General features: G+C 40.9%; 1 protein-coding gene across 3 annotated transcripts in view; it reads right to left on the bottom strand.

Annotated features, from left to right (window-relative positions):
- LOC309635807 (uncharacterized protein) overlaps nucleotides 1–27,722 on the bottom strand; it is a 447,043-nt gene that overhangs the window by 232,252 nt on the left and 187,069 nt on the right. Inside the window, exon 1 of one of the 3 annotated variants that reach the window (XM_082407526.1) lies at nucleotides 96–26,239. The exons of the other annotated variants lie outside the window; for them this stretch is intronic. Within the exon in view, the coding sequence (XP_082263652.1) occupies nucleotides 96–199 (104 nt within the window). The 5' untranslated portion in view covers nucleotides 200–26,239. Of the gene's footprint in view, nucleotides 1–95; nucleotides 26,240–27,722 lie in introns of those variants that run through there. 3 annotated transcript variants of the gene reach the window in all.

Raw genomic sequence — 27,722 nt, 5'->3', positions numbered from 1 at the left:
GTCAGGCTATGTGTGTTATAGTTACTTCTAGTTACTTAAGAATTAAGGAGCCTCCTGAAAAGGGTCTTGGGATAGCCCCAAATGGGGCTAAGTACCTGGTGAGAGGATGAGGTAGTGGTTGACCCCAGAGCCCATTCCAGCCAGCACTTGTGTTTGCAACTGATTTGTCATGGTCTGGCCCAGGACGAGGTGAACTCATTGTGGTTGAAGGTAAAAAATGATCCAAGCATGCTCCAGGAGAGGCTTGTTTGCCCCCCAATCCATTCCTTGCCCTTCCCCTGCCCTTCTATGCTTCTCAGGGGGACTGACCCCTGCAGGTTATCTTTCGCAGGCCCGTATGTTAGTTGGCTTCTGCCTGGGTGCAGTTGATGGTAGGCACTGGTGAGGTATTGGCAGGGGGAACAAGGGTAAGTTAGGGTGTTTCTCTCCCTCATTCTCTGCCTCAAACTCATTCTCTGGCAACAGCTGCATCTCCTCCACAGCTCCAGCCCCAAGACAGACCCACCTTGGTTCCACTTGTGCCTCCTAACCCTTGCCCATGGACCTCTGGAAAGGCTGCCTTACTCCCTCCAGCCTGGGGGCTGGTAGAGGCTTCCTGCTAGCACTATCCTCTGCCGGTGTCTCAGCTCCTCCAACACCTGTAACCAATTCCCTGTTGTAAATGCCTGTAGTGTTTCCTGTTTTCCTGGTTAGCCAAATGTCCAAAATACAACTACTTTCTGAGGACAGTGACCCTGCATTTGTGTACCCTCATGTAAACAGTATGTGCTTAAAAATAAGTTGGTTGCTTAGTTGGTTGGTTTGGACTCTCTTGCCAGCCTAACCCATCATTTGTACCTTCTGCTTTCACAGGACTGCTGTGCAGAATCAAAGATCCCATTTCTAGGCCTCATTTTAATGGGCTGGCTGGTCCCTTCGACTTCCTACTTACTCCTTTACAGGCTGCTAGGAGCTGAGCAACAGGAGTCTTTCCTGAAAACCTTTTCCATCTTCTCAGTAATCATATTAAATATCCGATTTTGTGTGGGCTGGTCAGAGAAAACATACTTCCCTTTTCACTAAAGACAAGGCATCTCAGCATGACTCGCTGCAATTTTTTTTTTTTTTTTTTAATTTAAGAGACAAGTCTGATTTCCTTTGAAAACAGTGGTTAATGGACTTAGCATACTAATTCCCATTTAATGCAGCAAACTTCAAGAGTAGGCTTTCATCTGAGCGCAGGTAAATCACAGAATTCTTATACCATGGTATTAAAAAACTCCCATAATTAAATAAAAACCATTTCTTTTAAGCCATTCTACAAAGTAAAGTCAACCTGAATTCCTTGTTTGTACCTGAAAGAGTCCAGAAATTTATCTTCAGCTGCAGCTTATAAATGCCAACCCTTGCTTCCAGAATGCCACATTTCTGATACAAATCTTTCCTGTTGGTTTGTTTGACCATCCCCTGCCTCAGGAAGAAACCTAGAAGGTCCTGCATGGGCAAGTAGGGTCAATGGTGCAGCTGACTGGAGCCAACTGAGCCAATAGTGCCGTTTTGGCACAGTGTTTTGTTGGCTATATCATCTGCAATGGAGTTGGCCAGAGTGGGAGGACTTGGGAGTATCCACAGGAAGTGGATATTTCCTGACCAGCTCATCCCTTTCTGACTCGCCAGCATTTTCTTGTCTACAACTAAAACGTTTTGCCTTGTATGTTCCTAAGACCTCTTGAGACAGTGGGCATTTTTTTCTTTCATTTTTCAACTTGTGCCAAATGTGTCAGGAGTTAAGTCCATAATGCATAGATCTTGGCCCCAGATCTTTTAAGGATGTGGCCTCTTTGTCTCTGGCTTCATAGTAATCAAATGTATCTGCAAATCTGACCCTTTAAGAAATTTTGGCTCGGTGCTTCTGGAGAAATGAGAACCCTGTTAAGAGGAGACTGAGAAGATAGGCCTGACAAACTCTCCCCTTCCAATGACCCAAATAAGAATAAAAGAGAGTGCAAGCCATCTGGATTGGCTGTCCAAGAAGAGGACTAAGATGAAGCACCCTCAGTCTCTTCCTTAGTACACAGCACCAGCTTGCACTTCACCTCAGGCTAGGTCCTAGACTAAGCAGGGCCACCACATCTGGCCAAAGAGGTCAACTCCACAAGGCGTCATCCTCATAAACTCTGAAGTTATGCAGTATGCAATCTGCCCAACTGTTCATGGTGGCCCTATTGTGGGAGTGAGGCTTCCCCGGTTTCTCTTGCTACACCTAGACCTAGACCTAGACGGTCTGCTTTTAGCCCCAACTCTCTCTATATATAAACTATTCCTGTTAGGCCTCAGTTTCTTTGCCTTAAAAAAGACGGGTGATCCCTACCTCAGAAAGCTTTTATGAGACTGAATGAGCTGGCAATAAGAGACTTAACATTACTTGGGAAAAGTCTTTCCCAAAGACAGTATAGCATTATTTTCAAGTTGGCACTAACAAAATAACTCTTTGGGAATGAAAAATTTACCCATATGAGCTAAACTAACTTATTCCATGTGCTGGGACAACCACAGAAATTAGCAAGGGCTAATGTGCTCAGGGTCCCCAAGAAGTGAGGTTGACTTCAAATCAACCATGCTTTCGGAAAATTATGGACCGTAGGTGGCCTTGAATTATTATTACCCCTTTGTACTGATACGATTCTTGAGTTGACTGAAACTTTCATTATTGTTAGAGTCAGCCTCATTAGGAAACGCTGTAGGCTATAAGAGAAGGCTGTCTTCAAGTACCAGATGGGTTCAGAGAGCAGGGATGGAGGAGCAACTCAAAGAAAAGGAAGTTCATGGGACCGATGATAGTTCCTTGGGGAGGAGTAACTGGATTGGCTTTGAAGGGAAGATTCTGAGAGCTCAGAAGCAGATAAGACAGACATGAGAGATTGCACGGCAGAGTAAAAGTTTGGTATGTTAGTGGGATAAACAGTTGATTGGAATGGAGACCATGCATTTGGGGAGTGAGAGATTCTGGTTAGTGGGGTGGAGTCGTCACAGACCACAGAGGGCTAGGAAAGAACGATGGGGCCTGCTTGGCGCTCAGACACCACTGAATGTGTACTTTCCACGGTCATCAAACCAAGTATGCGGGGAAGAGCCTGTTCCTTCACCTAGAGAATCTTAAAACTTTTTTTTCTGCATGGTCTGGTGCTTCTCTCTCTCTATAATTTCCCATGTGGGGACACACACTGCTTTGTCAAATAAACAGTCCCTTCCTCAAGGGGTGTTCAGACTGGAACTTGTTTTCAAAAATGTGTTTGTCTCCCAGCAAAAAAAAAAAAAAAAAATTGACCATCCTAAAACTGGCATCCTTCAAATTAGAAACCAAAGCAAGTTGCTGCAAAGTATCTGTCATTGACAATTCACACTGACACCAAAGTTTGGTTTCTTTAAAAGTTCAAGTTCTTAAACTCTCTTTTCGAGTGGCGTTGAACATTTAGTTAGAAGACAGACCTTCCTGAGGTGAGGTGGTGAATTTTCTGATGCAGCACATGTCTCAGGAGCACACCAGTGCAACCTCAGCAGCATGGACTTCACAGTGGCCGTGGACCAGTCCTCAAAGGGCGAGACCACTACATCTTTCCAAAGTTGCCTCCTCAGGAGAGGTAATGTATGGAGTATGAGTTTCAGCCAAAACTTTGTTGGTTGCAAGGAGAGGAAACTCAACCAAGCTTATAGAAAAGTTGTAAAGATATTGAGATGCCACTGAAAAAATTTCAGCCAGTCCTCAATGGAACTGAGCTTGAAACTGGGAGCCACCAGAGAGAAGGTAGCTTCTCTTGTCTCTCTGGAGCAGCACAATCCCTCACCTGCTTTCCTCTGTGCTTGCTTCATTCTTTACCCCTCAACATACTTGATTCTCATTGCTCACAGCAGTTACATTCTCTAAAATTGACACAAACATCGAAGTAGCAAATAGAGAACCATTATTCCTAGGGGAAATACAGGATTAGGTTCCTGCAAGCCTCTGGTCGCAACACTTTTGCCAACCGATCAATCCATAACCTTGCTTTATGTGTATTTCTGTTTTAAGGCACCTTATTGTTGATTCATTAACACTGAACTCACAACCAACAGCACTACAACCTGAAGGAAGCTTATCTAATACATGTATTTTCTCTGGAAAGAGCGTCACAGCCTTCTTGAGCTTAGGAACGCTAGACAGCACTTTACGACTACACTACACTTGGGGGTCATTTTTAACAGTGAAGTCACCAACAAAAAGTATAAAAATGTGAAAAACGTGGTACTAAAGAAACCGTGGAAAGGACACTTGTTTATAGCACGAGAGCTGAAACAAGAAGGCAGAGTACCTCCTTGTTCGACCTCAGCTGGGAATGCGGCGTTGGATGACTCAAATTTTTCACCATTTTGCTCATGTCTGCAAATGACTGCAAAAGCACCGCAAGTACTGATTTGGGGGTTACAAATAAATTTTAGCAAGTAAGCAAATGCACAAATAGAGAACAAGCGGATGATAAGGATCGATGGACTGCAGCCTCTTCTCCTGGCTCAGGGTTTCTGCGTCCCCATACCTTCATCTTTCTCTGTGGCTTTCACGCCCCAACCTCCGGCTTCAGCCCTGACCTACATGGTCTTTCCACTGTTCCCACGGCTAAATGTCTCAGTCGCTTCACACGTCCTTGCCAAATCCCCTCGGAAAGAATCTGTGTGGCCTAGCCTTGCTTTTGAATTAGTTTCATTTGGCTTCATTAGTTTCATCTGTGGTCCAATCATCTATTGTACCGGCAGGGGTAGTGGAAGTGTTTTAAGGAAGTCATATGGTACACAGACTCCTTCAGGCCCGCGCGTGGGGCATATTAACGTGTCACTGGCAAAGCCCACTGGGGTGCCCGGAGCGGGGTGAGGGCGTGAGGGGTGGAAGGGTGCGGAGTGGGGAATAAGATGGAATCCACGTGGTAAGAGAATGTCTAACCTCTTTTGTGCCTTGTCTAGTTTCACTTGCCTATAGGGTGCTGCGTTGCAGAAGCCTTGCCCCTGGCGCTTCAGACCGGAGTTACTAGCGCGGCCGTGCTGACCCCTCAGCTCCGTGGGCCGGCGTGTGGAGAAGCGCTGCGCCGGGAACTCCATTCAAGATGGCGGCGGCGGTGGGCCGTGTGCAGAGACCGCTGTGCCCCGCGCTTAAGGCTGCAGTGCCGTGCGCAGCCCGCCTGTGCCCACGGCAAGAACTCCGCCCCCTCCCTGCTGACGAGACCCCTATACAGCAGCCCCGCCCACAGCCTGTGGGGAGGGCGTGGACTCTAGAACACCTGCTCGCGCCTCTCCATCTTTGATCAAAGAATAAAACTTTCCTTTGCTTCTGAACAGAACTTGGTCTCCTTCTATTGGCACGAGTGACACGGGGCAGCAGGACCCTTGCTGGGGCCTGACTCGAAAGGGTAAGTAACAAAACCAGAAAGAGAAGGTGGAGATAAAGTGGCTATTTTCCCCGTATATTTTAACCTCAGGAGTACCAGGAAATATCCCTTTTCCCTTTCTTTCTGAATTTTCCCCAAATTCTTACTGATGTCTAAAATTTCCTTCACAAGGACAAGGACTGTCCTTTCGTGGTTGGAGATAGGTCTTAAAGTGCAAAAATACAGTGGAAGTGTTAAGGAAGATAACGTTGATTCTCACAAAGGTATAAATGGCTAATAAGTCATTTTTCTGAAATCAGGAATTGCAGAAGATAGGAGAGGAAGATGCACTTCGGAGCAGAAAGCAGCACAGAAAGGGTAAGCAGAGAGCTCTCAGGGGAAATGGCATCCGGATCCCAATTTTACCTGGGCCAGAATTTGCTTGCTTGTTTGTCTTGTTTTTGTCTTCTTGCCCCAACCCCCCAAGAGTGCCTCAGTGAGGGGGAAACCCCTGCAGCATCTAGTGGTCCATTACTATGCCTGTAGGAAGCTTTGAGTGAAACCCCAGAGCAGTCAGGTCTGAACTTTTCCAAACATCACCAACTATCTCAGCAAAAACTCCAAACTCACATATCCAGCGATCATGGAGCTAGACAGAAATCCAGTTAACAGGACTCTGCCTCTTTAAATGCAATTTAGCAACTATCTTTCTCCTTTCATTTGAGCTTTCTCTTATAATCTTATTCCAACTACAGTGTATGAAAGTACTTCTTCTAAACAAACACAAATAAACCTAATAACAGATCTCTTTCAAAGATGCCAAAAGACTAAAAATTTTCTATATCTCATGACTCCAGAAAAGGAGGAAGGGAGAACAGCAAGATAGAGAAATCACCCTCATGGAGGCAAGGAGATAGGAAGTTAAAGCTACACAAGTGAAAATGGCACATGGATGGTCCTGGCTGGAAGAGAGGGCAAGCCATGGGGAGGTGAGGTGACTGGAGTTCAGGGAGGTGGGTCGGAGTCAAAGGGATGGAGGCAGGGGAGTCTGGTAAACGATTCCTATTCTACCGGGTAGTTGTTTAACGGTAGCCTTTGATCAGAAGAATGATATAGGAGAACCAATGTCGAAGAAAATTTATTCCTAGAGAAGTGGGGAAGTTCAGGCTATGACTTCAGGAACTGGAGAGATTTGGAAGCCACTACAACCGAGAATTAACCGAGGTTTAAAATCCAGTGCCTGACAACAGGCCAGGCTGAGAAGGGCTCATAACATTATAAAGAGGTCTCATAGACTTTAGGGCTAGAACAACGATAATGGAAAAAACTGTTTCCTGGTATCAGTCAGTATTTGGGATTGCTTTACGCAATGTAAGTGACGGAACATTAATGTCAGAAAAGCATATGCCTTCTTCCTACAACACATCATGCGTCCCCACCAAAAACTTTTCTTCCCTATTCTCCTGGTGTCATATCCTGGCATCCTAAAAGGGTGGGAGGGGGGGAGAGTATATAACTGTCTGAAGTATCACAGAACATAAAACAATAAATAAGCTATGTAAATTGTGAAACATGAGTCATGACTCTCTTTGTTCTGCATCTTTATAACTGCATTTAAAAAATTACATTTTTTCCTTTCATGATAGAAATCTAAAACAAAACAAAATTTTGAAAAAACCTCTAAGTGCCCTCTCACAGAGAAACCTATTTTATCACATCAGATTATGCCTTGGCAACTGCTATTGAAATAATAGGCAACATTTTTGAGAGTCTGTTGTGTGTCAGGCACTCAAAACCTCCTACTTCTACACCTATTTTAGAGATGAGGAAAACAAAAATAGAGAGGTTAAGTGACTTATCCATGGTCACCCAATTACTAATTGTCAGAGCCAAGACTCGAACTTAGGGCTACTTCTGTCCAAAGTCCATGCTCTTACGCATTACTTGATACCATCTCCCCAGTCTCCCCTAAGAGCAGGATTCTCAAGAGACCAACAAAAGCAAGCCTGAGGTTGGCTACGTGCCCTATAACCGGCTGCCACTCATGTTACAAATGGAAACTTCCTGCTACAAATCTCCAGGCGTTACCAGTGTCTTTCTTCTGCTCACATCCTGATGACTGAAGAACAGACTTTGAAGCTCCTAGGCGCAACCGACAACCTACTCTTGATAAGGAAAGAGAGATATTAAAATATAAAATAGCAGCAGGTCTTAGGGGAGAGTATTTGTACTCACATTGACTTTATTAAAAAATCTATCTCTAAGAATAGGTTTGGAGCAAAAAGAATGAAGCCAAAACTTTGATAGAGATATAGATGACTAAACAGGCTGAAACTAATCTTGAAACTAAGGATTTAAAAGTATTAGGGGAGAAGAGATGTTCCGAGCCTTCAGATAAGAGTTAAGTTTTAGGGATAAATATTTTGTTTAAATCAGACCTGGGATAAGTGATAGAAATACAGTGACAAAAAGACAAAGTCCGTGCCCCTTAGGAGATTACAGATTGATTAGAGAAGGAATACAAGAATATAAAAGGTCAGCTCTGAAGTTTGATTGAAAATAAATATTTTTGGTTAAAAGATAAAATGATATGATTTCAATAGATTCAGAAAAAAACATTCAGCCAAAAAAAATCTGCTATTCATTATTAACAAAAAAGAAATAACTCTTGGGAAATAGGAATAAAAACAAACTTCCTTTAGGACTTCCCTGGTGGCGCAGTGGTTAAGAATCTGCCCGCCAATGCAGGGGACACAGATTCGAGCCCTGGTCCGGGAAGATCCCACATACCGCAGAGCAACTAAGCCTGTGTGCCACAACTACTGAGCCTGCGCTCTAGAGCCTGCAAGCCACAACTACTGAGCCCGCATGCTACAACTACTGAAGCCTGTGCGCCTAGAGCCCGTGCTCCACAACAAGAGAAGCCACCGCAATGAGAAGCTCACGCACTGCAACGAAGAGTAGCCCCCACTTGCCGCAACTAGAGAAAGCCTGCACGCAGCAACAAAGACCCAACGCAGCCATAAATAAATAAATAAATAAATAAATAAATAAATAAATAAATAAATGTGACATTAAGCCTGCTACTTAAAAAAAAAAAAGAAAAAGAAACTTCCTTCATTTGAGAAAGGATATCTACTAAATCCATCCAAAATCATATTTAATTCTGAAATTTTATATACATCCTTATTTAGTTTAAGAATAAAACAAGAATGTCTACTACCACAACTACTATTCAACATTGACTTGGCAGTCTTTACCAATATAAGAAAATAAGAAAAGAAGCTATGAAATAAGATATAAGACTGCAAAGGAAGAGATTGTCATTATTTATATTGATAGTTTATTGCAAAAAGCTGAAAGAATCAATGTACAAACTTTCATAAATAACAAAAGAGTTTAGCAGGGTAGCTGAATACAAAAGCAAAACAGAAAAATCTAGTAATAATATTTGGCAGTTGTATAGCACTTCATGCATTTCAAAGCACTCAGACATGTTCTCATTTACAAAAGGTATCCAAAACCCTGTGCTTGATGTATCATCATCATCATTATCAGCAGAAGAAGCTGCATCATTCCATTTGATAAATGTGTAACTGAGGCAGAGAGATTGCATTTTTCCCTTTTTTAAAACTGAGAAGTAATTTACATATGATAATATTCACACATTTTGATGTTATAGTTCTATGAGTTTTGATGAACATATAGTTACATAAGAACTACCACAGTCAAGTTACAGACTAGGTCCATTACCCAAAAATGTTTTCTGATGCTCATTTGTAGTCAAGCCCTCTGCTCATGCCTGGCCCCTGATACTCATTGATCTCTTTTCAATCCTATAGTCTTTCCTCCCTTCCTTCCTCCCTTCCTCCCTCCCTCCCTCCCTTCCTTCCTTTCCTTCCTTCCTTCCTTTTTAAGTTTAACCTTTATATAAATGAAATCATACAATATGTAGCCTTTTACATCTGATTTCTATCACTTAGCATAGTACATTTGAGATTCATCTTTGTGGTTGCATGTAACAATAGTTCCCTTTTGTTACTGAGTAGTAAGTATTCCACTGAGTAGGTGCCCCAGAGCTTGTTTATCCATTCACCCATTGAAGGATATTTGATTGTTTCCAATTTTTGGTGATTATGAACAAAGTCACTTAAACATTTGTATTCAGGTTTTTATGTGAACATAACTTTCCATTTCTCTTAAGTAAATGCCTAGGAAGGGGATAATTGGGTCAAATGGTAAGAGTATGTTTATCTTTATAAAAAACTGCCAAAATGTTTTCCAAATTGGCTGTATCATTCTGCATTCCCACCAACAATGTGTGAGAGTTCCAGTTGCTCTGCATCTTTGTCAACACTTGGTATTGTCAGATATTTTTAACTTTAGCCATTCTAATAGGTGTGTAGTAGTATCTCATTATGGTTTTAATTTCCACTTTCCTAATGGCTAAGGATGTTGAGCACCTTTTCGTGTGCTTACTTGCCATATGTATATCTTGTTTAGTAAAGAAAGAAGAGATGGTGGGAAAATATCTGTTCAGTTTTTTTGCCCATTTTTAAAAAGTGGGTTGTTTTCTTAATGAGTCATAAGAGTTCTTTCTATATTCTATATACAAGGCCTTTATCAGATATGTGCTTCACAAATATTTCTTCCAGTCTGTGGCTTGTGTTTTCATTTTGTTAAGTGTCTTTTGTAGAGCAGAAGCTTTTGATTTTGATGAAGTTCAATTTGTGATTTTTTCTTTTATGAACTGTGCTTTTGATGCTGCATTTAAGAACTGTGTCTAATGTCACGAAGATTTTCTCCTAAGAACTTATAGCTGGTTCCTGATGAAACCAGTCCTAAAAATTAGATTCTCAGTGCCTTCACTCATTATTCTACTTTACCACATCATGATCATATAAGGAAAGTTTCGTAGATTAAGAAATAAAAGAATAATTACAATGTGGCTTTTGAACATATAGACAGGGCTATGTCATCTAGCAATTAATTTTTCTCTAAATTTCTCATATATGTTGCTTTGCCTCAACTACTCAAGTGAATTTCTTGAGAGTAAGGACCAGGGTCTGTAATGACTACCACGCCCAGCACTTTGGGCCCAAGGGGAGACACACAAACATATTATGTACCCAGTGATGCAGCAGACTTCATTCACTGACTGAAGGTAACATTCTGGACTCTTCTCACTCTGCTAACCCAGAAGTCAAATCAGTCCTTCAGCTGGATCGGGCACTAGACCAGAGTCACCCTACTCTCTGGATGGGGCCACCCTCTGAGTGACTGCATAGAGGAGTTAGCACCTCTTAGATGACACTAAGCACCCAGTAGTCACAGGCTCTCAAATCAACTTATTCATTGTAGCCAAAGACAAACAAAAACAGGTTTATTAATAACTTGAAGAATTTGAGACACTGGAAAGAAAAACAACAAAAATTGTGAGGAATCTGATAAATAGGCCAAGCCTGCTAGAAACAAAAGTAGGTAAATAAGAGTTTCCATGTAAGTATTATGGGAATAAATGGCCGAATTGAAAGTTCAATAAATTGTCCTAAAAGTATTCCAGGAGTCACTGTCATAACTTGGATTAGAACTCAAAACTCCTCATTCTGAGCCTGATGACAAATCACCAGAGCCAGGAACATCTGCTCTGGGGCTAACAAATCCTTCCATGATGTAATTTCTCAGAAAGTGAGCTCCAACATTACACTCTTTGGTGCTGTTGGATTGTTATCTCACTCAGCAAAGAAAAGGTGAGTTAATATTATCTTCATTTTCAGTTAGAGAGTGGAAACAAAAGGCAAATAGAGTAATAATGGTATGTGTGACTAGGGAGAGGGAGTGGGTAGAATGAAGGCCCATATTCCTCTTGAGAAGCATAATATATCACAAAAATCAACTAGATAAAACAGAATACAGCAAACTCCTCCATTAAAAAAATTAAATCCTGGGAGAAGGCAGAATTGGGAAGCTTATTAAAAATGGCTTTTTCTATTTAAAACAGCCTTGCATTTCATCAATGAGAAAGTATGGTTTCAAAAATGTTTCGAAGAGCAGGGTTTACTGAGAAAGGATTTCTAAATAGACATACACTTGTAAGAGTACAGACTTTCTAAAAAGATAGACACCTTGTAAGGTAAAATTTAAGGTACTTCATAGTTGACATTCTATTATTACTAAAATGGTTATGGTTTGCCGTGTGAAAATAAAATTTCAAGCCAAGTGGAATTAGAACCATCGTGTTGACACATCCAGGAAGGAAATGAGAACTAGGCAGTCAACCTTATGGGTGTTACTATTAGGATGAGATTGTTTTGTAGTTTAAAAATGACTAAAGATCATCAATTTTATACGGTTCAACCTAATTCTGAACCACAGTTCAATTCCAGTGATCCGTTTTCTAGCTATGGTATATTTCTGGTTGATATTCATTTTCCTGGTTGAAGCCTTTCCTGATGGGCCCAGTCATAGACCACGATTCATGGGTAACTTGAGGGTTCCTTCCTTCCAGTCCAGCTGAGGGACTACACTGACACCTTCCCCTGTCAACCACCATCATCATCTACTTAAAATAATGACAGCAAAAATATAGCCATGATGGCATATGGCATTAGCACCTCATTTAAGCTGAGATTTTTGGAAATGTTCAATTGTATTACTTCCTTTACTCTAAAGAGACCAAGGTGTCAGGTTTGAGCTGCCAAATGTTTTCAGTTTGTTAAGTAAGATATCTCTTATGGGGGCAGCCAAAGAATAGAAACCTCAAAATGCATATGTGACATTTTATAGGTCACATATGCAGAGGTCTATCCATTGCCTTTAATTGACTCATTTAATAGAGACTCGAGCAACTATCGCACGCCCAGCACTGTCAGGTACACTCTGGGGATTCCAAAGCTGCTGAATTCCCATGCAGGTAAACAGACAAGATATATATCTGCATGGGCTAAATCACATGAGTTGAAACTTTTTTTTTGGCTACACTGTGCAGCTTGCAGGATCTTAGTTCCCCAACCAGGGATAGAACCCACGCCCTTGGCAGTGAAAGTGCGAAGTCCTAACCACTGGACCACCAGGAAATTCCTTTTTTTTTTTTTTTTTTTTTTTTTAACACGAGTTGAAACTTAAATAGCAAAGCAATGCTTTGGGAAGTCATGGTGTAATAAACGCACACATGCCAAGAGATTTGTGTAGATAGTGTTTTGAATTTAGGAGAAGGAGGATGGCTCTGTGGCTAGAGAAGTCTAGAGGTAGAATTTTAGCAGAGTTTGAAGAAAGGGTAGCATTTAGAGAGGAGGAGACCAGAGAAAAGACAGTCTACATCGAAGCTACAAGATTAAAAAAAAAAAAAAAAAAAAAAAAGCATGGTACCAGGATGGTTTATGGGGATGATGAATAACAGTGTCCATTATTTATTATGTGGACAGCCAGGTGTCATCCACCTGGAGCAGTCAGGTATAAGTGATGGGTACCCTTATCATTTATTAGTGGAAAAATCCACAATTTCAGAAAAAAAGCAAAGCTTCCTTTGTTCTTTTTCCACCTCCCCCGCTCTCATCTCCTGACTCTCCCTTGGAGCCTGAGTCTGGGTAATTAGTACTGAACCAAGTTGGGAACTCCTCAATATTTCTGGCAGTGATTCCAGGTTGAAAAGCAGAAGCCGCAACTAACTTTGCTGCGTTTATTATCTTTTTAAAGTACTAGATTTTAAGCATTAAAAATGTTGTATTCATGATTGATAACTTCTTTGGTGAATTAAACTTAAAATAAATGCAAGCTATTAAATAGTTTCAGAGAAGATTACGAAACACTAAGCTGGTCATCGCTTCCCTGTTCAACTCAGAAGCCGTACCCACAGGTGGTTAGCGACTTCACAGGGGAATCCCACCCCCCCCCCAGGGTATTTCTATTTTAAGAGAAGTCATAGAGGAGAGGACAATGCTTACTCAAACGAATGAATTTCTCATGGCAGAATTTTAGACCCTGGGGCACCTAAGTGGGAGAGACAGTTTAGGACAGAAAATCTTTCAAATACCACCATATTCCAAATAACTACTTGAAGGGAGGTTAGCCTTCTTCTGCCTTCTCACATGTAAAGGACTAGTGCCAGAACCTCCATTTGACCCTGGACAAGTTTGGGGGCCTATTAAGATATAATTCTGAGACCCAGATTCCTCCAAGAGAAAAAATAATTTTGGCAGGTGAGCAAATGATAGTCACAGTGTAAGCACTGCTTCACAATGGCCAGTATCCATGAGAAGATGCTGCGACCCTTGGAGAGGCAAGGTGGCCCAAGCCTGACTTCAGTGAGCTGCTGCCCCAGCCTCCCTCACACCGATGCAGATTCACCTGGACCTGAAACATAGTTATTTGTGCCAGGCCAGGAGTGGCTGGGCTGCCATCATCAGACAACAGGACACTAAACAGGACTTTTCCTGTTGTCCCAGAATTGTCCCAAACAGCAGGCACTCAGTACCCTTCCTTCTAGAGACAGCGGACAAAAATGGGAGTTAGACATTCCCCCACCGACTTACTAAACGTCTGTAGAACCAGCCGTATCATCATCAATGCCAGTCATTCCCCCCACCCCACCCCACCCTGCAGTCCACTCCTCACAGGCAGAGTCCTTGCAGGGGTGAGGGAATCAACAAGGGCCTCCATCAGCCTTGGGAGAATCCGAGGGGCTTGCTACACAGCCTTGCAGGGACAGCACCCGTGTGAGAGGCTATTCCCGTCACCCCTTGGGATTCACCTAAGATATTATTAAAGGTCAGGAGATGGAATTGAAGGGAGTGCAGTTAATTGCAGCGATTGGGGAAAGTATATACTATTGTCCCATGTTAATACGTTGTTAAGATTTAGATGGTTCAATAAACTGGTTATAGGCATAAATCCATCACTGCACACTTTATTACATCCATATCACATTCCATCTAAATAACATGCCTGAAACAACTCAAATGCAATGTCTGCTCAGGGCACTATGTGGAAACCTCTTTAACAATAATCATTTAGGGTTCTCCTGATCTCTTTCCCCTTAACAAACCTACCTTGGGTTCCTTCATTTATGCTGAAGTATAAAAGACTTTAAAAGTTAATATTAATGCTTTAAGCAATCAGGGGAGGATTACTAGAGCCTTCTAGTTGTCTGTGAATCCCTAATTATAGGCTCTCACTGACATCCCGGTGGTCATCCCCGACCTTGAAGGCTGTCAGCAAGTCTAAGTAATGCTTGTCAGAGCCACTGGGTGGCACTGGCAGGCCTGAGATGTGGGCAAGAGAAAGGACGAAAGAAAGGAAAACAGGCAAGGAGAGAGTCAAGGTGAAAGGGTGGGGACAGAGGGGGGAACAAGAGAGGGAGAGAGATGAAAGAGAGAAAAGAGAAGGACAGTGAGAAATGAAACACTAGGCCACAGGCAGCAACTGCCTTGTGTGGCTTCTCCCTGACACAGAACAATGAGTTGAGCACCTTCTATTCATCTTTATGTTCCCAGGACCTAGCTTGGTGCCTGGCACTCAGCTGATGCTCTGGGTCTGTCGACTGGTGGAATGAACGGTTCTGCACCCCCAGGAAGAGGTCCTCAAATGCGGAGGTTGAGGCAGTGTGTGTCTGAACGCTCCACTTATTGTTCCAGGATACTCAGTTGAAAATTCAAGGAGTAGTACCTCAGTGGGGTTCTCAACCAATGGTAAATCTTTGCCTTGTAAAGAGACAAAGCAGGGATATTGGCACACACAGAGGTAAGATTATCCAGGAGTTGACAAACGTACTCTGTAAAGGGCTGGAAGTAAATATTTCAGTCCTTGTAAGCCATGCAGTCTCTGTCATAGCTACTCAACTCTGTCACTGTAGCATAAAAGCAGCCACTCAAAATATAAATGAATGGGTGTGGCTGTGTGCCAATAAAACTTTATTCATAAAAACAGGCAGCAGGTCAGATTTGGCCCATGTTTTCCCAACCCTTCAGTGCTTTGGGTTCTAAGATAATCTTTCTGATTTCTCCAACCTTGCTCTTACATCCTATTTGATCCAATACCACTCTTTTGGTACACGACTGTTCACTGTTTTCTCTCTGAATCTCTGTTTTGCTGTATGGTTTTAGATGATAAACACCTTGGGGAAAACTAAGACCCCATACTTTGATGCACCATAAGTATTCCTGTCTTCCTGTCTGATCACACTCAAGGGCTGTCTCAGGGGGTATTCATAGAGAAGACTCTTAGCTTTGAAATTCTCATGACATGTAGCTTCTGAAGATTCCGCAGAGGCATAGGTGAAGCAATGTGATTAAAAGTTGCAGGACATGAAGTCTTGGGGAATTATACTGCTCGGGCTACTGTGAATCAGACTCAAACCAGTCTGAGAAAGGTCAGTCCCAGCTCAAACTGTGAAGTAACTAGAGTTTGTCTTTAGAAACTTCTAGCCACATATTCTCTACCCCTCCTTTACCAATATGCAGTGCCCTCATTCATTCCCTTCCCCTCACTCCCAGCAAGAACTTGATTCTTCACTTTACTAAAGCGAAAATAACTAATGACAGATTAACTTGCTTCCCATTGAGGGATATTCACATTTTCATAAGGTTGAGAGCACTACAATTAAGGGATGCAGTACTAATCCTGGGACGTCTTACCCCCTGGTGGTGATGTTTTATTTGAACATGGATTCTACTTTGACCATGGTCAGTGGGAAAATCCAGGAGAAATATTAAGGCCACTGCATATAGCCTTGTGGCTCTGAAGAATTCCATGGAATGGGATGTGAGTGGCATCTTTTGAAATTGTGCAACACAGTGACAGCCCAGATGATGGGTTATTTGGTGTATGTGGTGGGGCAGGGCAGTTCCTAAGAGAGAGATCAAGTTCCCTAAGGAACAGATAGCTGAAGTATGGCTTGTACTTTTGAGTTTTCTTCCTGGGGAAATGAAGGAAATTGGTATGGGTGAGAGTTTTGCATGCCAAATGGAATTAAACACTCTGGATCAGATAAAAACGTACTTTCCCAAGAGACAGATCGCTCATACAGTCGATCGTGACTAGATGTGCTGGAGGTCTCTCATGTATTTCAGAATCTCTGTGGCCCCACCTCTTACTCCAGGCACTAAAGCAGAAACCAGTTCCCTGAAGGCTTGGGCCAGCACCCTGCAGCTGCAAGCAAAGAGCACTGTGGTTATACTTCTCACCGCCCCTCTGACCTGCAGGTAGAAGCAGCTCTGCACTCACGCATGGGTTACATGAAACTGTGGAGCCCCCTTGACCAATAGGGGATGAGATCCAGTGGATAAATGCTCCTCCTTCACTCCCCTCATGCAGATGGTTCTGAGACCACATTCTACAAGGTTCCTCAAAAGACCCTGGAGAGATCAAGCACCAGTCACTCCTAGCAGGGGCCAACTTCCAAAAGAATCTTGGTATTGACTCTCTTCTTTCCTTGTTCACTCTCCTCGTCCCTCACCTGCTCCTTAGGATATGACAAATAAATCACTTGCATCAAAGCCTTTGTCTGAGGCTCTGCTTTTGGGGAAACCCAGGCTAAGACACTGTGTTTGTTCATTTGTCATAAGAAAAATTATTGTCTGACACAAGCTGCTATGGGTTATCCAGAGGCAAAATTGCATATTAGTAAAAACACCTTACTCTTGAACTGTAGTCTTCAGAGCACTTTGATGCAAAGCCCTTTTATATACAGATCTCAAAGACAGGGTTTATCTGTGGTGCCCTTCCCCATCCTTCCCAACTGCTTACTCTCCCTGGGTGTCAGCATCTTCTCCTGTCTACCTGATCTCTCCAGTGCCAGTTCTGGACATAGGGCCCACCTGTTCAATATCTACTTCCAGCTACAACTGGCCCACTGGCAGCCCCTACAAGGGAAGCAGCTCTGGGCCAGAAGTGGCCACGGGCTGGCTACTGATCAGTCCAGAGCAACATCTGGCCCAAGAGTAGCCCATGTGTGGGCTGGTTATGGCCCATCATGTGGCCCATTTTGTGGCCAGGTAAGAAAGGCTCTACCCAACTAGACTGATGTAATTAGCTAGGAAAGGCACTCTGGCTCATTCAGAATTTGGACTTGAAAATATATTGACGATTAGCTAGTCTACCTTGAGAGTGGAATGGAGCAGATGTGCAGAGAAAATCAAACTCAGCATGGGAAGGAGGCCACACAGACAAGGAGAGTGGTCCTGAGGTGTTCACAGAGCAGTATTAGGCTCTGAACAGCTTTGAAATTCCTGGTTAAGTTCAGAGATCCTTAGAATAACTGTCCCTCAGTAGCCTCTCTTTCATTTTAAGTTGGTCTAAGCCTGTCTCAGCTTTCTTTTTTTTTAATAGATTTATTTATTTATTTATTTTTGGCTGCGTTGGGTCTTTGTTGCTCTGCACAGGGCTTTCTCTAGTTGCGGTGAGCGGGGGCTACTCTGCGTTGTGGTGCACGGGCTCTCATTGAGGGGGCTTCTCCTGTTGTGGAGCACAGGCTCGAGGCGCGCAGGCTCAGTAGTTGTGGCTCGCAAGCTCTAGAGCGCAGGCTCAATAGTTGTGGCACACGGGCTTAGTTGCTCTGCGGCATGCGGGATCTTCCCAGACCAGGGCTTGAACATGTGTCCCCTGCATTGGCAGGCGGATTCTTAACCACTGAGCCACCAGGGGAGTCCTGTCTCAGCTTTCTTATAAGCAGAAAACCTAGAGGACCTGGTGCCCCAAACCCTTACCTTCTCCCCTCAAGATCCTGTTTCCTCCCAGGACAGTAATAAATAATATGTAATAGGTATCATCCCTCCATAGACACAGACTCTCTGCAGGTAGGGCCTCACCTCAAAGCAATGACACTAAGGCACTGGGGGCAGGCTAGCAAGTGAAAGATTTGGGGGGAGTGAGGACAGTTTTGATGCCCCTTGGCTGACCCTGTGGAAGCAGCTGCTCAGATTGCCTATGTGCAGCTCCAGCCCCATGGTAGGAATTCAGTCCTGGAGAAAATGACAGGGATCTATCCACATCTGGCAATTCTTCCACTTTGGAATGTACATTCCATAGAGGGCTGAGCTTGTGGCTTCTCAGCTGTCTCACCAGTGACTAATGTCCATGGTATAGGGAGTCTACATCCTGAATTTTCTGGGATTGTCCAGATTCAAATATGCCGTCCTAGGGTTGCTGTAAATCACTGATCTATCCCAGAAGTTCCAATGTTTGGTAAATAGTTTCAAAATAATTCAAATCAGTGGGCATTCCAATAAGTATGCACATGGATTCAAAAGATGGGATTCACCCTGGCTGAAGAAATGTTAATTATTCATGGATACGCAGATACACTATGTGTCTAAAGCTATCTAATGCAAACTTTCACTTCAATATCATTTGAAATACATTCAAAATCACTGAAATCATTATAGAATTTTATTTTACTGTCAAAGTGTATACAAAGAAAAGGAGGGAAAATATACTTTTAAAGCGATCCTGATATAGGAATATCCCTTTTGGAAAAAATGTGACAATTCAAAAGTAACATTTTGTCCCAATACACTGTATTTCATCAGTTTTAAGATGCACATTTATTTAGAATTTTACATCTGTGTAACTAGTGTGCATCTTTTTCAGTTGGTGCTATTGTATATTTTAACTGAAAGCATTTTTTTCTTTCTTAGTGTACATAAAATAATGGTGCATTTTATAATTAATGGCATCTTAGATTCAATAATATACAGTGTTGGTGATGTAAATGTCATTCAAAGTGGAAAATTTGATAATACTTTTTTAAAAAAATTCTTATTGGAGTATAATTGCTTTACAATGGTGTATTAGTTTCTGCTTTATAACAAAGTGAATCAGCTATACATATACATATATCCCCATATCTCCTCCCTCTTGCATCTCCCTCCCATCCTCCCTATCCCACCCCTCTAGGTAGTCACAAAGCACCAAGCTGATCTCCCTGTGCTATGCGGCTGCTTCCCACTAGCTATCTATTTTACATTTGGTAGTGTGTATATGTCCATGCCACTCTCTCACTTCGTCCCAGCTTACCCTTCCCCCTCCCCGTGTCCTCAAGTAGATAATACTTCTTATATTAGATAAACACAAGCTAGCTATCAGCCCTATAGCTTTCAGTGTTATACTGAAGAAATTTATTATAAACATATCTTTAAAAATGCAGTTTGTTACAAATCACCTGTCATTCTGTAAGACATAGTTATGGCTCCAGATATTTAGACCGCACCTCTTAAGTTCCACCTTGCTGAAACCTAATTTTTTACCATATGAATGATAAAAAAAGACACTATGGTTCCAGGAGCTCGAGATATTGAGCAAAACATTGTGCCTCACAATTATGATAGATATAGCTTACCCTTAGCATTAAAAAGTTGCCTTTATCATAGTAAGTTACATCTTAAAAGTTAATACTAGAATACTGGCAGAAGGATAGGCATATAGATCAATGCAACAGAACTGAGAATTCAGAAACAGTTTCTTATATTTATGTTGAATTGATTTTAAACAAAGGTACCAAGGCAATTAAATGAGGAAAGAATAGTCTTTTCAACAAATGGTGCTGGGACAACTGAATATCCTCATCTACAAAGATGAATTTAAGCCCTAATTTAATGCCATATAAAAAAATTAACTCAAAATGGATACTATACCTAAATGATAAGTTTTAGGAGAAAATATAGGAGAAAATCTTTGTGATCTTGAGTTAGGCGGAGTTTTTAGATACGAACCGAAAGCATAATCCACAAAAGAAAAAACTGGTAAACTGGACTTCATCAAAATTAATTTTTTTTGTGCTTTAAAAGGCACCATTAAGAAAATGGAAGAGACAGTCCACAGACTGGGGAAAAAAAGTCTGCAAATTATATGTCTGACAAGGAACTTGTACCCAGAATATATAAATATCTTACAACTCAATAGAAGAAGACAAACAACCCAAATAAAAAGTAGAAGATTTGAGTAGACATTTCACCAAAGAAAATACACATATAATAAACAAGTAAATGAAAAGATGCTCACATATTTAGTTATTAGGGAAATGAAAATTAAAACCACAATGAGATACTATCACATACCTATTAAGCTAGTTTTTTAAAAATCCCTGAAAATATGAAGTGCTGATAAGGATGCAAAACAACTGGAACTTATACATTTCTGGTACAGCCAATTTGGAAAACATCTTGGCTGTTTTTATATAAAGTTAAACATACGCTTACCATTTGACCCAACAATCCTACTCCTAAGTGTTTACCCAAAAGAAATGAAAACTTATGTTCACACAAAACCTGTACACAAATGTTTATAGTGGCTTTATTCATAATAACCCAAAACAGGAAAAATCCAAATGCTCTTCAACTGATGAGTGAATAAACAAACTCATCACACAATGGAATACTACTCAGTAATAAAAAGGAACTAACTACTATTACATACTATAAAATGGATGAATCCCCCAAACATTATGCTAACAAATTTATGAATACAGAAAATCGATTGGTGGTTGCCTGGGGCTGGGGGAAAAAATGGAGGTTGATGGCAAACAAAAATTAAGAATCATTTTTGAGTGATAGAAATGATCTAAAACTGGATAATGGAGATGGTTGAACAACTCTGCAAATTTACTAAAAATCATTTAACTGTACATTTATAATGGATGAACTTGTGGATATTTCATATAAATGGAATTATACAATTATATTAAATGAAGCTGTTTTTTTTTAAAAGTTAACACTGGAGTTAATATGAAAGTTTTTGACCTTGACATCCTGCCTAGTTAGACAAGTAACTAATGTTTTGTTTTTGTTTTTGTCTTCTATTATGAGTCGTACAACACTTCTTGATAAGATTATTGCTACTGTCATATACCAGTACTAATACTCATTTTGGAGGTGCAAAACCATATAAGTCTTATCTAAGGATATTTTTTGGAAATTATCAAACAACTGTAGCATAACATTGGTGAGAACAGATGCCAATGGCACAAGCTTGAAACAATTATATGTATAACACATCTGAAGTTCTTCCAGTTGATGTGGAAGTTGATATTATAAAATATTGAAATGTCTTCATATTTATACACTACAACTAGATACACTGAAACTTTTTTTATTTTATGTAACTGCTTTGCAGACAAATTTGATTATGTTTGAATATAAGATCTTCAAGATTAATGGCTATCCTTGAAGGATAGCAATAATATTTCAACTTCTTTAAGGTTAACTTTATCAGTTAAAAATGATGAATGGCTATTAAGAAAATTTTCAGAGATCCTGAGTCATAATTTTCAGACTTCTTGTATCGATTAGGTCACGATAAGTGTTGTAACAAACAACTTCCAAATCTCAGTGGCTAAAGACAATATAAGTTTGTTTCTCATTCATGTCATGGTTCAGTGGAAGTCACTTTTTTGTGATAAAAAACAAACAACTTCCAAATCTCAGTGGCTAAAGACAATAAAAGTTTGTTTCTCATTCATGTCATGGTTCAGTGGAAGTCACTTTTTTTGCGATAAAATTAACATACCATGAAATTCATCCTTTTAGAGTGTACTATTCGGTGTTTTTTTAGTGTATCCACAAAGTTGTACAATCATCATCACTATCAAATTTCAAACCCCAAAAAGAAACCCCATATCCATTAACAGTCACTCTCTTTTACTCCCTACCCCCAGCCCCAGGCAAGCACTAATATACTCTCTGTTTCTATGGATTTGACTATTCTCAATGTTTCATATAAATGGAATTGTACAATATATGGTTTTTTATAACTGACTTCTTTCACTTATTACAATATTTTTGAGGTTCATCCATGTTGTGCCTATAATAGGTAGTTGTAATGTATCATTACTTTATTATTTTTATTGCCAAATAATATTCTATTATATGGATATACCACATTTTGTTTATCCATTCCTCAGTTTATGGACATTTGGATTGTCTCTACTTTTCGGCCATCATTAATTACACCACTATGGATGTTCTTGTACGGGCTTTTGTGTGGACATTTGTTTTCAAGTCTCTTGGGTATATACCAAGGAGTGGAATTGCTGGGTCATATGGTAACTCTATTTTCACAGTTTGAGAAGAAACTGCAAACTGTTTTCCAAAGTGGTTGTACCATTTTACATCCCACCAGCAATGTATGAGGATTCTAAAATTTCCATATCCATACCAACATTCATTATCTGTCTTTTTTATTTTAGCTATCCTAGTGAGTGTGAGTGGTGTCTCACTGTAGCATTGATTTGCATTTCACTGATGCTAATGATGTCAAGCATCCTTTCATGTACTAATTGTTCATTTGTTTATCTTCTTTGGAAAAACTTCTCTTCAAATCTTTTGCTCACTTTTGAATTGGGTTATTTTTCTTTTTATTGTTGAGTTGTAAGACTTTTTTACATATTCCAGAAATAAGTTACTTATCAACTTCCTTGATTTGTAGATATTTTCTTCCATTCTGTGATGGTCTTTTCACTTTCTTGATGGTGTCTTTTGAAGGACAAAAGTTTGAATTTTAATGCAGTGCAATTTATTTATTTTTGTCCTTTGTGCTTTTAGAAACCATTACCTAAATCCAAGGTCACAAAGATTTACTCTTATGTTTTCTTCTAGGAATTTCATAGTTTTAGCTCTTACATTTAGGTGTATGATCCATTTTGAGTTAATTTTTATATAAGTGTGAGGTATGAGTCCAACTTCATTATTTTGCATGTGGTTATCCCAGCATCATTTGCTGAAAAGACTATTCTTTCTCCATTGAATTTTCATGGCATTCTTGTCAAAAATCATGTGACCCTAACTGTAAGGGTTTTTTTCTGGACTCCCAATTGCACTCCATTGACCTCTGTGTCTATACCTATGCCAGTACCACACTGTCTTGATTACTATAGTTTTATAGTAGGTTTTGAAATTGGGAAATGTGAGTCCTCCAAGTCTGTACTTTTTCAACATTGTTTTGACTATTCTACATCTTTACCATTTGTTTTTACAATCCAATTTACAAAATTAGAGAGGGAAAAGGGCAGGGTGGGGCAATATTCAGATGGAAAATAGAAAATGTTGGCATTAGAAGCCAAATATGAGTATGTATGCTGGTATAAGAATTTTAAAGAGAGAAGCCTATTTTTGCTTTACAAAGTAAAAATTCTCTAAGAAAATTGTTATTGATAATAATTACCATGATTTGGAATTTTACAGCTCTTTTCAAGGAAATTATATATGAATAGTTTTAATTATGAAGACCTTGAGGGCAGAAAACTTACTAGTCTTCATCAATTATCCTTGGTTTATTTGGATGCAAAAAGCCCTGAATGGAATAACTTAAAGGAAAAAAAAATTCTTTTTGCAAACCTTTAACTGCTTCGTTATAAAAATCCTACTGTTAAAGGACGTCGTGTCCTTGATATAAAGGCAAACTTGGTAGCCAATTCACACAAGGTGAAATTATCTACAAATCAGAAGATATTGGTGCCTAGAATATTGGCATTCCAATATTCCTGAATGCTAAATCAGGAAATGTACACACTTGTTGCTTCACTTCTGAATAGAGGGGTAGACAACTCACTGGTGACCTTTGAAATGGTAAAATATAACTTTAGTTTTCCTAATGATTACTCAGAGATGTACCCAAAGGTGATTGTAAAGAACTGTGAACAAATAATATTGAGAGGCTGCACCAAGTGGTAGGAAAAATACAGATGGGCTTTAGGATTAGACAGCTGTGTATTTCAAATGTGGACTTCTTATTGGCTGTGTGAACTTTGGAATGATATTAAGCTTCAGTTTTGTTATCTTTAAAAATTGGTAAATAGCTCTTGCAGGATTGCTCTGAAGATTAAGTGATTAAGTGAGGCAAGAGATGAATATGAACATGCCCAGAAAAATACCTGTCACAGAGCAGGCCCTCAATCTTAGTTTCTTTTTTTCAAATACATACAAGTGGATGAATGATGAAAAAGGCCATACAAATAATATGTTAACTGAATGATTACTATAAATTTTTGATTTCTTCCCATGAAGTATTGTTCTTTTAAATTAAAAAAAAGAATCTGTCAAGTAAGATTCACAAAACATGATACTATTTTTATATCTTTCAGAATTTTCCTATAAATAAATCATTTTTAAAAATCTTCTTTTGTCAGCTCAATTGCCCTAACTCTTGGTTAGGAAAATTATGTTCCTTTAAAACTTTGGGAGTCTGTGGACACCATATATTCAACAATCAAGCTTCAAGTTCTCTCGAGGAAGTGAGATTACCAGAAAACAGGAAGTTAAATGTGTGTAAAAGTATACATCCTGGTTGCCATAAGATGAGGATGAGGTCTCTGTGTCTAAGATCAAGTCTATGGTGGAAGGCCAAATGCCCCTGATTTTAAACTATAGCTTATATTGCACAAGGAAATCTGTTTTTGTTTTGTTTTGTTTTTTGGCTGTGCCATGTGGCTTGTGGGATCTTAGTTCCCTGATCAGGGATCGAACCCAGGGCACAGCAGTGAAAGCGCCAAGTCGTAACAACTGGACCGCCAGGGAATTCCCAGGAAATCTGTTTTGTTGTTGTTGTTTTTTTTCTGGTGCACCATTGTTTCCTTGACAACAGTACCTGGCACACATCAAGCGATCAATAAATATTGTTGAATGAGTCAAATACTGTTGATGATACAGCCGGTATCATCTGGTCCAGTAGTTTTCAAACATGTTTTTAGCTGTGGGCTCTTTATTCAAACAAAATATTTAGTGGACACCCAATATGACACACAGATGTAAGAGAAGCCTCTCTGTCCATGAGACAGACTGAGGGGACCTCACCCCAAGATCCTCGAGATTCTGCAGGGCATTCCTGGGAACCCCCAATCTTGTCAAACTTCTCATTTCAGAAATGGAAAGAGTAAGGCTAGAGAGGAGCAGGATTTTTCCAGGGCTACACAGTGGAACCTAAAAAATTCACTCTCGACTTTGGGAATCCCTGTGCCTGTGGCGAAAAGGGCACATTGCACTGAGTGTTAGACTTATGGGAAGGGCATGTGGACACCCTAGGGCCATCCAGGTGGCCTCAAGAGAGGAGCTGGTATTGGTTGCTTATCCAATTTTTGGAAGTACAACTCATTGTATGGTGCAATCAAGGGCTTCAAGCTGTGTCACTGAGGGCTCTCTGACAGTAAGACTCTGTTTTTCGGCTATAACTGTGTGACCTCCCAGCTCTCCACACAAGAAGGAAAGTAGTCCCCAATACATACATCCTAAAGTTATCCCTAAAAGAAAGAGAATATGAATTATTTGGGGACTGCTTGTGTCAGATGAGTGGATGAGAATTTAGGAGCTGAATTAGGAGCTGGATTTAGTAATTCTAGACTCCCTCCAAATAAGAGATTTTATGAGCATCCAGCCAATGATATTAATTAGTTAAGTGTGGAAGAGACATCTCAACCTTCTTCCTTGGGTCTCATATTTCCTCAGGTCATGCCATATTTGCCCCTTCACCCTCTCACCTTTCCTATTCCTTTCCTATTCCTATTCTCCTTAGATGAAGCAGAGCGTCTGCACCACGAGGGCCCACACCCAGCCACTTCTTTTCCTTCTCCATCTTGTCAGCAATGGGTCAACCCACCCAGGGGACGCAGCTCAGGATCTGCCCCTTCCCTTTAGCCTGGCACTGACCGCCTCCCTCTGCAGTCTCTGCTGCCATCTCTGGCTCCTTCTCCTCCTCCTTATTCTCCATTATGATGGAGAAAGAGAAAAAGAGAGGCAATCGGATTCCCTCACAGGTGGGCACTACAAAGTCACAGAGCTGAGATCCACGTGTGATTCAATCCTAGTCACCAAAGCCATTTTTCAATTGCACCGTCCTGAATAATATATGGCCTCTTAACAGACACACAACAACACCCTAAGTCTAGCCGTTTTTTTTTAAAGAAATATGTGCCGTGCTAGTTTTTTGTTTTTTTTTGTTTTAACTTTGGGGTTTATTTATTTATTTATTTATGGCTGTGTGGGGTCTTCGTCTCTGCGCGAGGGCCTTCTGTAGTTGGGGCGAGCGGGGGCCACTCTTCATCGCGGTGCGCGGGCCTCTCACTATCGCGGCCTCTCTTGTTGCGGTGCACAGGCTCCAGACGCGCAGGCTCAGTAAATTGTGGCTCACGGGCCTAGTTGCTCCGCGGCATGTGGGATCTTCCCAGACCAGGGCTCGAACCCGTGTCCCCTGCATTGGCAGGCAGATTCTCAACCACTGCGCCACCAGGGAAGCCCCTAGCCATTTTAAGACATCCGCGAGATACCTGGGAGAGTTCTACCACCCTGACAGGTTCTCAGTGTAGTTTGGGGGCAGTGTGCCTGGAGTCCCTGACGTTCCTCCAGTTGGCCTAAAGAGGGAGCTGTTTCCTTAGAATGCCTGAGGGAGAGGGCCTCCCAGCCAGCCTGGGGGTTTGCAGGACCAAAGCAGCTGGGGCTATTCTTAAACTTCCTATGTCACCAAACAAACTCCATCTGCAGTTTTCTCATCTTTAAAAAAAAATTGTGTCCATTAATTTGACAAGAGTTCTAGTAGATCTAGTAGATCACTAAGAGTCAGGAGACCTGGATTAGGAGATTTGGAATCCTGTCCCAATGGTACTAACCAGGTGTCTTTGGGCAAGTTATGTTACCACTCAGGTCAGTGTCCGCACCTGTAAAGTGGGAACAGGGGCACAAGCCCAGCCTATTTCACTGGGCGATTAAGAGGATTGATTGTGCTTAGAAAGGGTGTCATGTCATAACTAAGAGGGTGAGCACTAGAGGCTGAAAGATCAGTTTTGAAGCCATTACTAGCCACATGGCTTTGGCCAGGTTTCTAACCTCTTCACCTCTTAGGTTTTATGTTTATAAATTTGTAAATCTCATCCGCACTAAACTCTTAGGATTGCTGTAAGGAATAGATGAAAACAATGCATGTGACAGGTTAATAGGGCTGGTACTTGGTAAGCTCTTAATAAATGGTAACTTTAAGAAAATATAGCTATTGAAGCAAAAATGTTTTCAAACTGTCATATTATGCACAGGTGAGGTGCATTATCTACTCCCTGATTTGCTTTTCCCACAAAAATAAAACAATATCTCAGAAGGAAAGAGCTATTTCCTATCCAAATGGAAACATACTACTTGGACATATCTATATCTCTTCAGGGTGTTTCACTGAAGGGGCAACACCTGGGCTACGTGTGTGTGAGAGCGGGAAGCTGATATTCTAGTCTCTACATCTTGAAGAGAGTCACTATCAACGTGTTTTCTCTACCAGCGCTGATCCTTCCTCCAATCTATAACCAAGTATTCATTTATCCATTCAATAAACATCCATGGAGCAATGACCAAACGTGCACTATTAGAGTCTGTAGAAATAGAAAGTTGA

This window comes from Balaenoptera borealis (genome assembly GCF_965194805.1).
Source record: "Balaenoptera borealis genome assembly, chromosome: 10".
Classification (NCBI taxonomy): Eukaryota; Metazoa; Chordata; class Mammalia; order Artiodactyla; family Balaenopteridae; genus Balaenoptera; species Balaenoptera borealis.
This window is presented reverse-complemented; position numbering and strand designations above follow the sequence as displayed.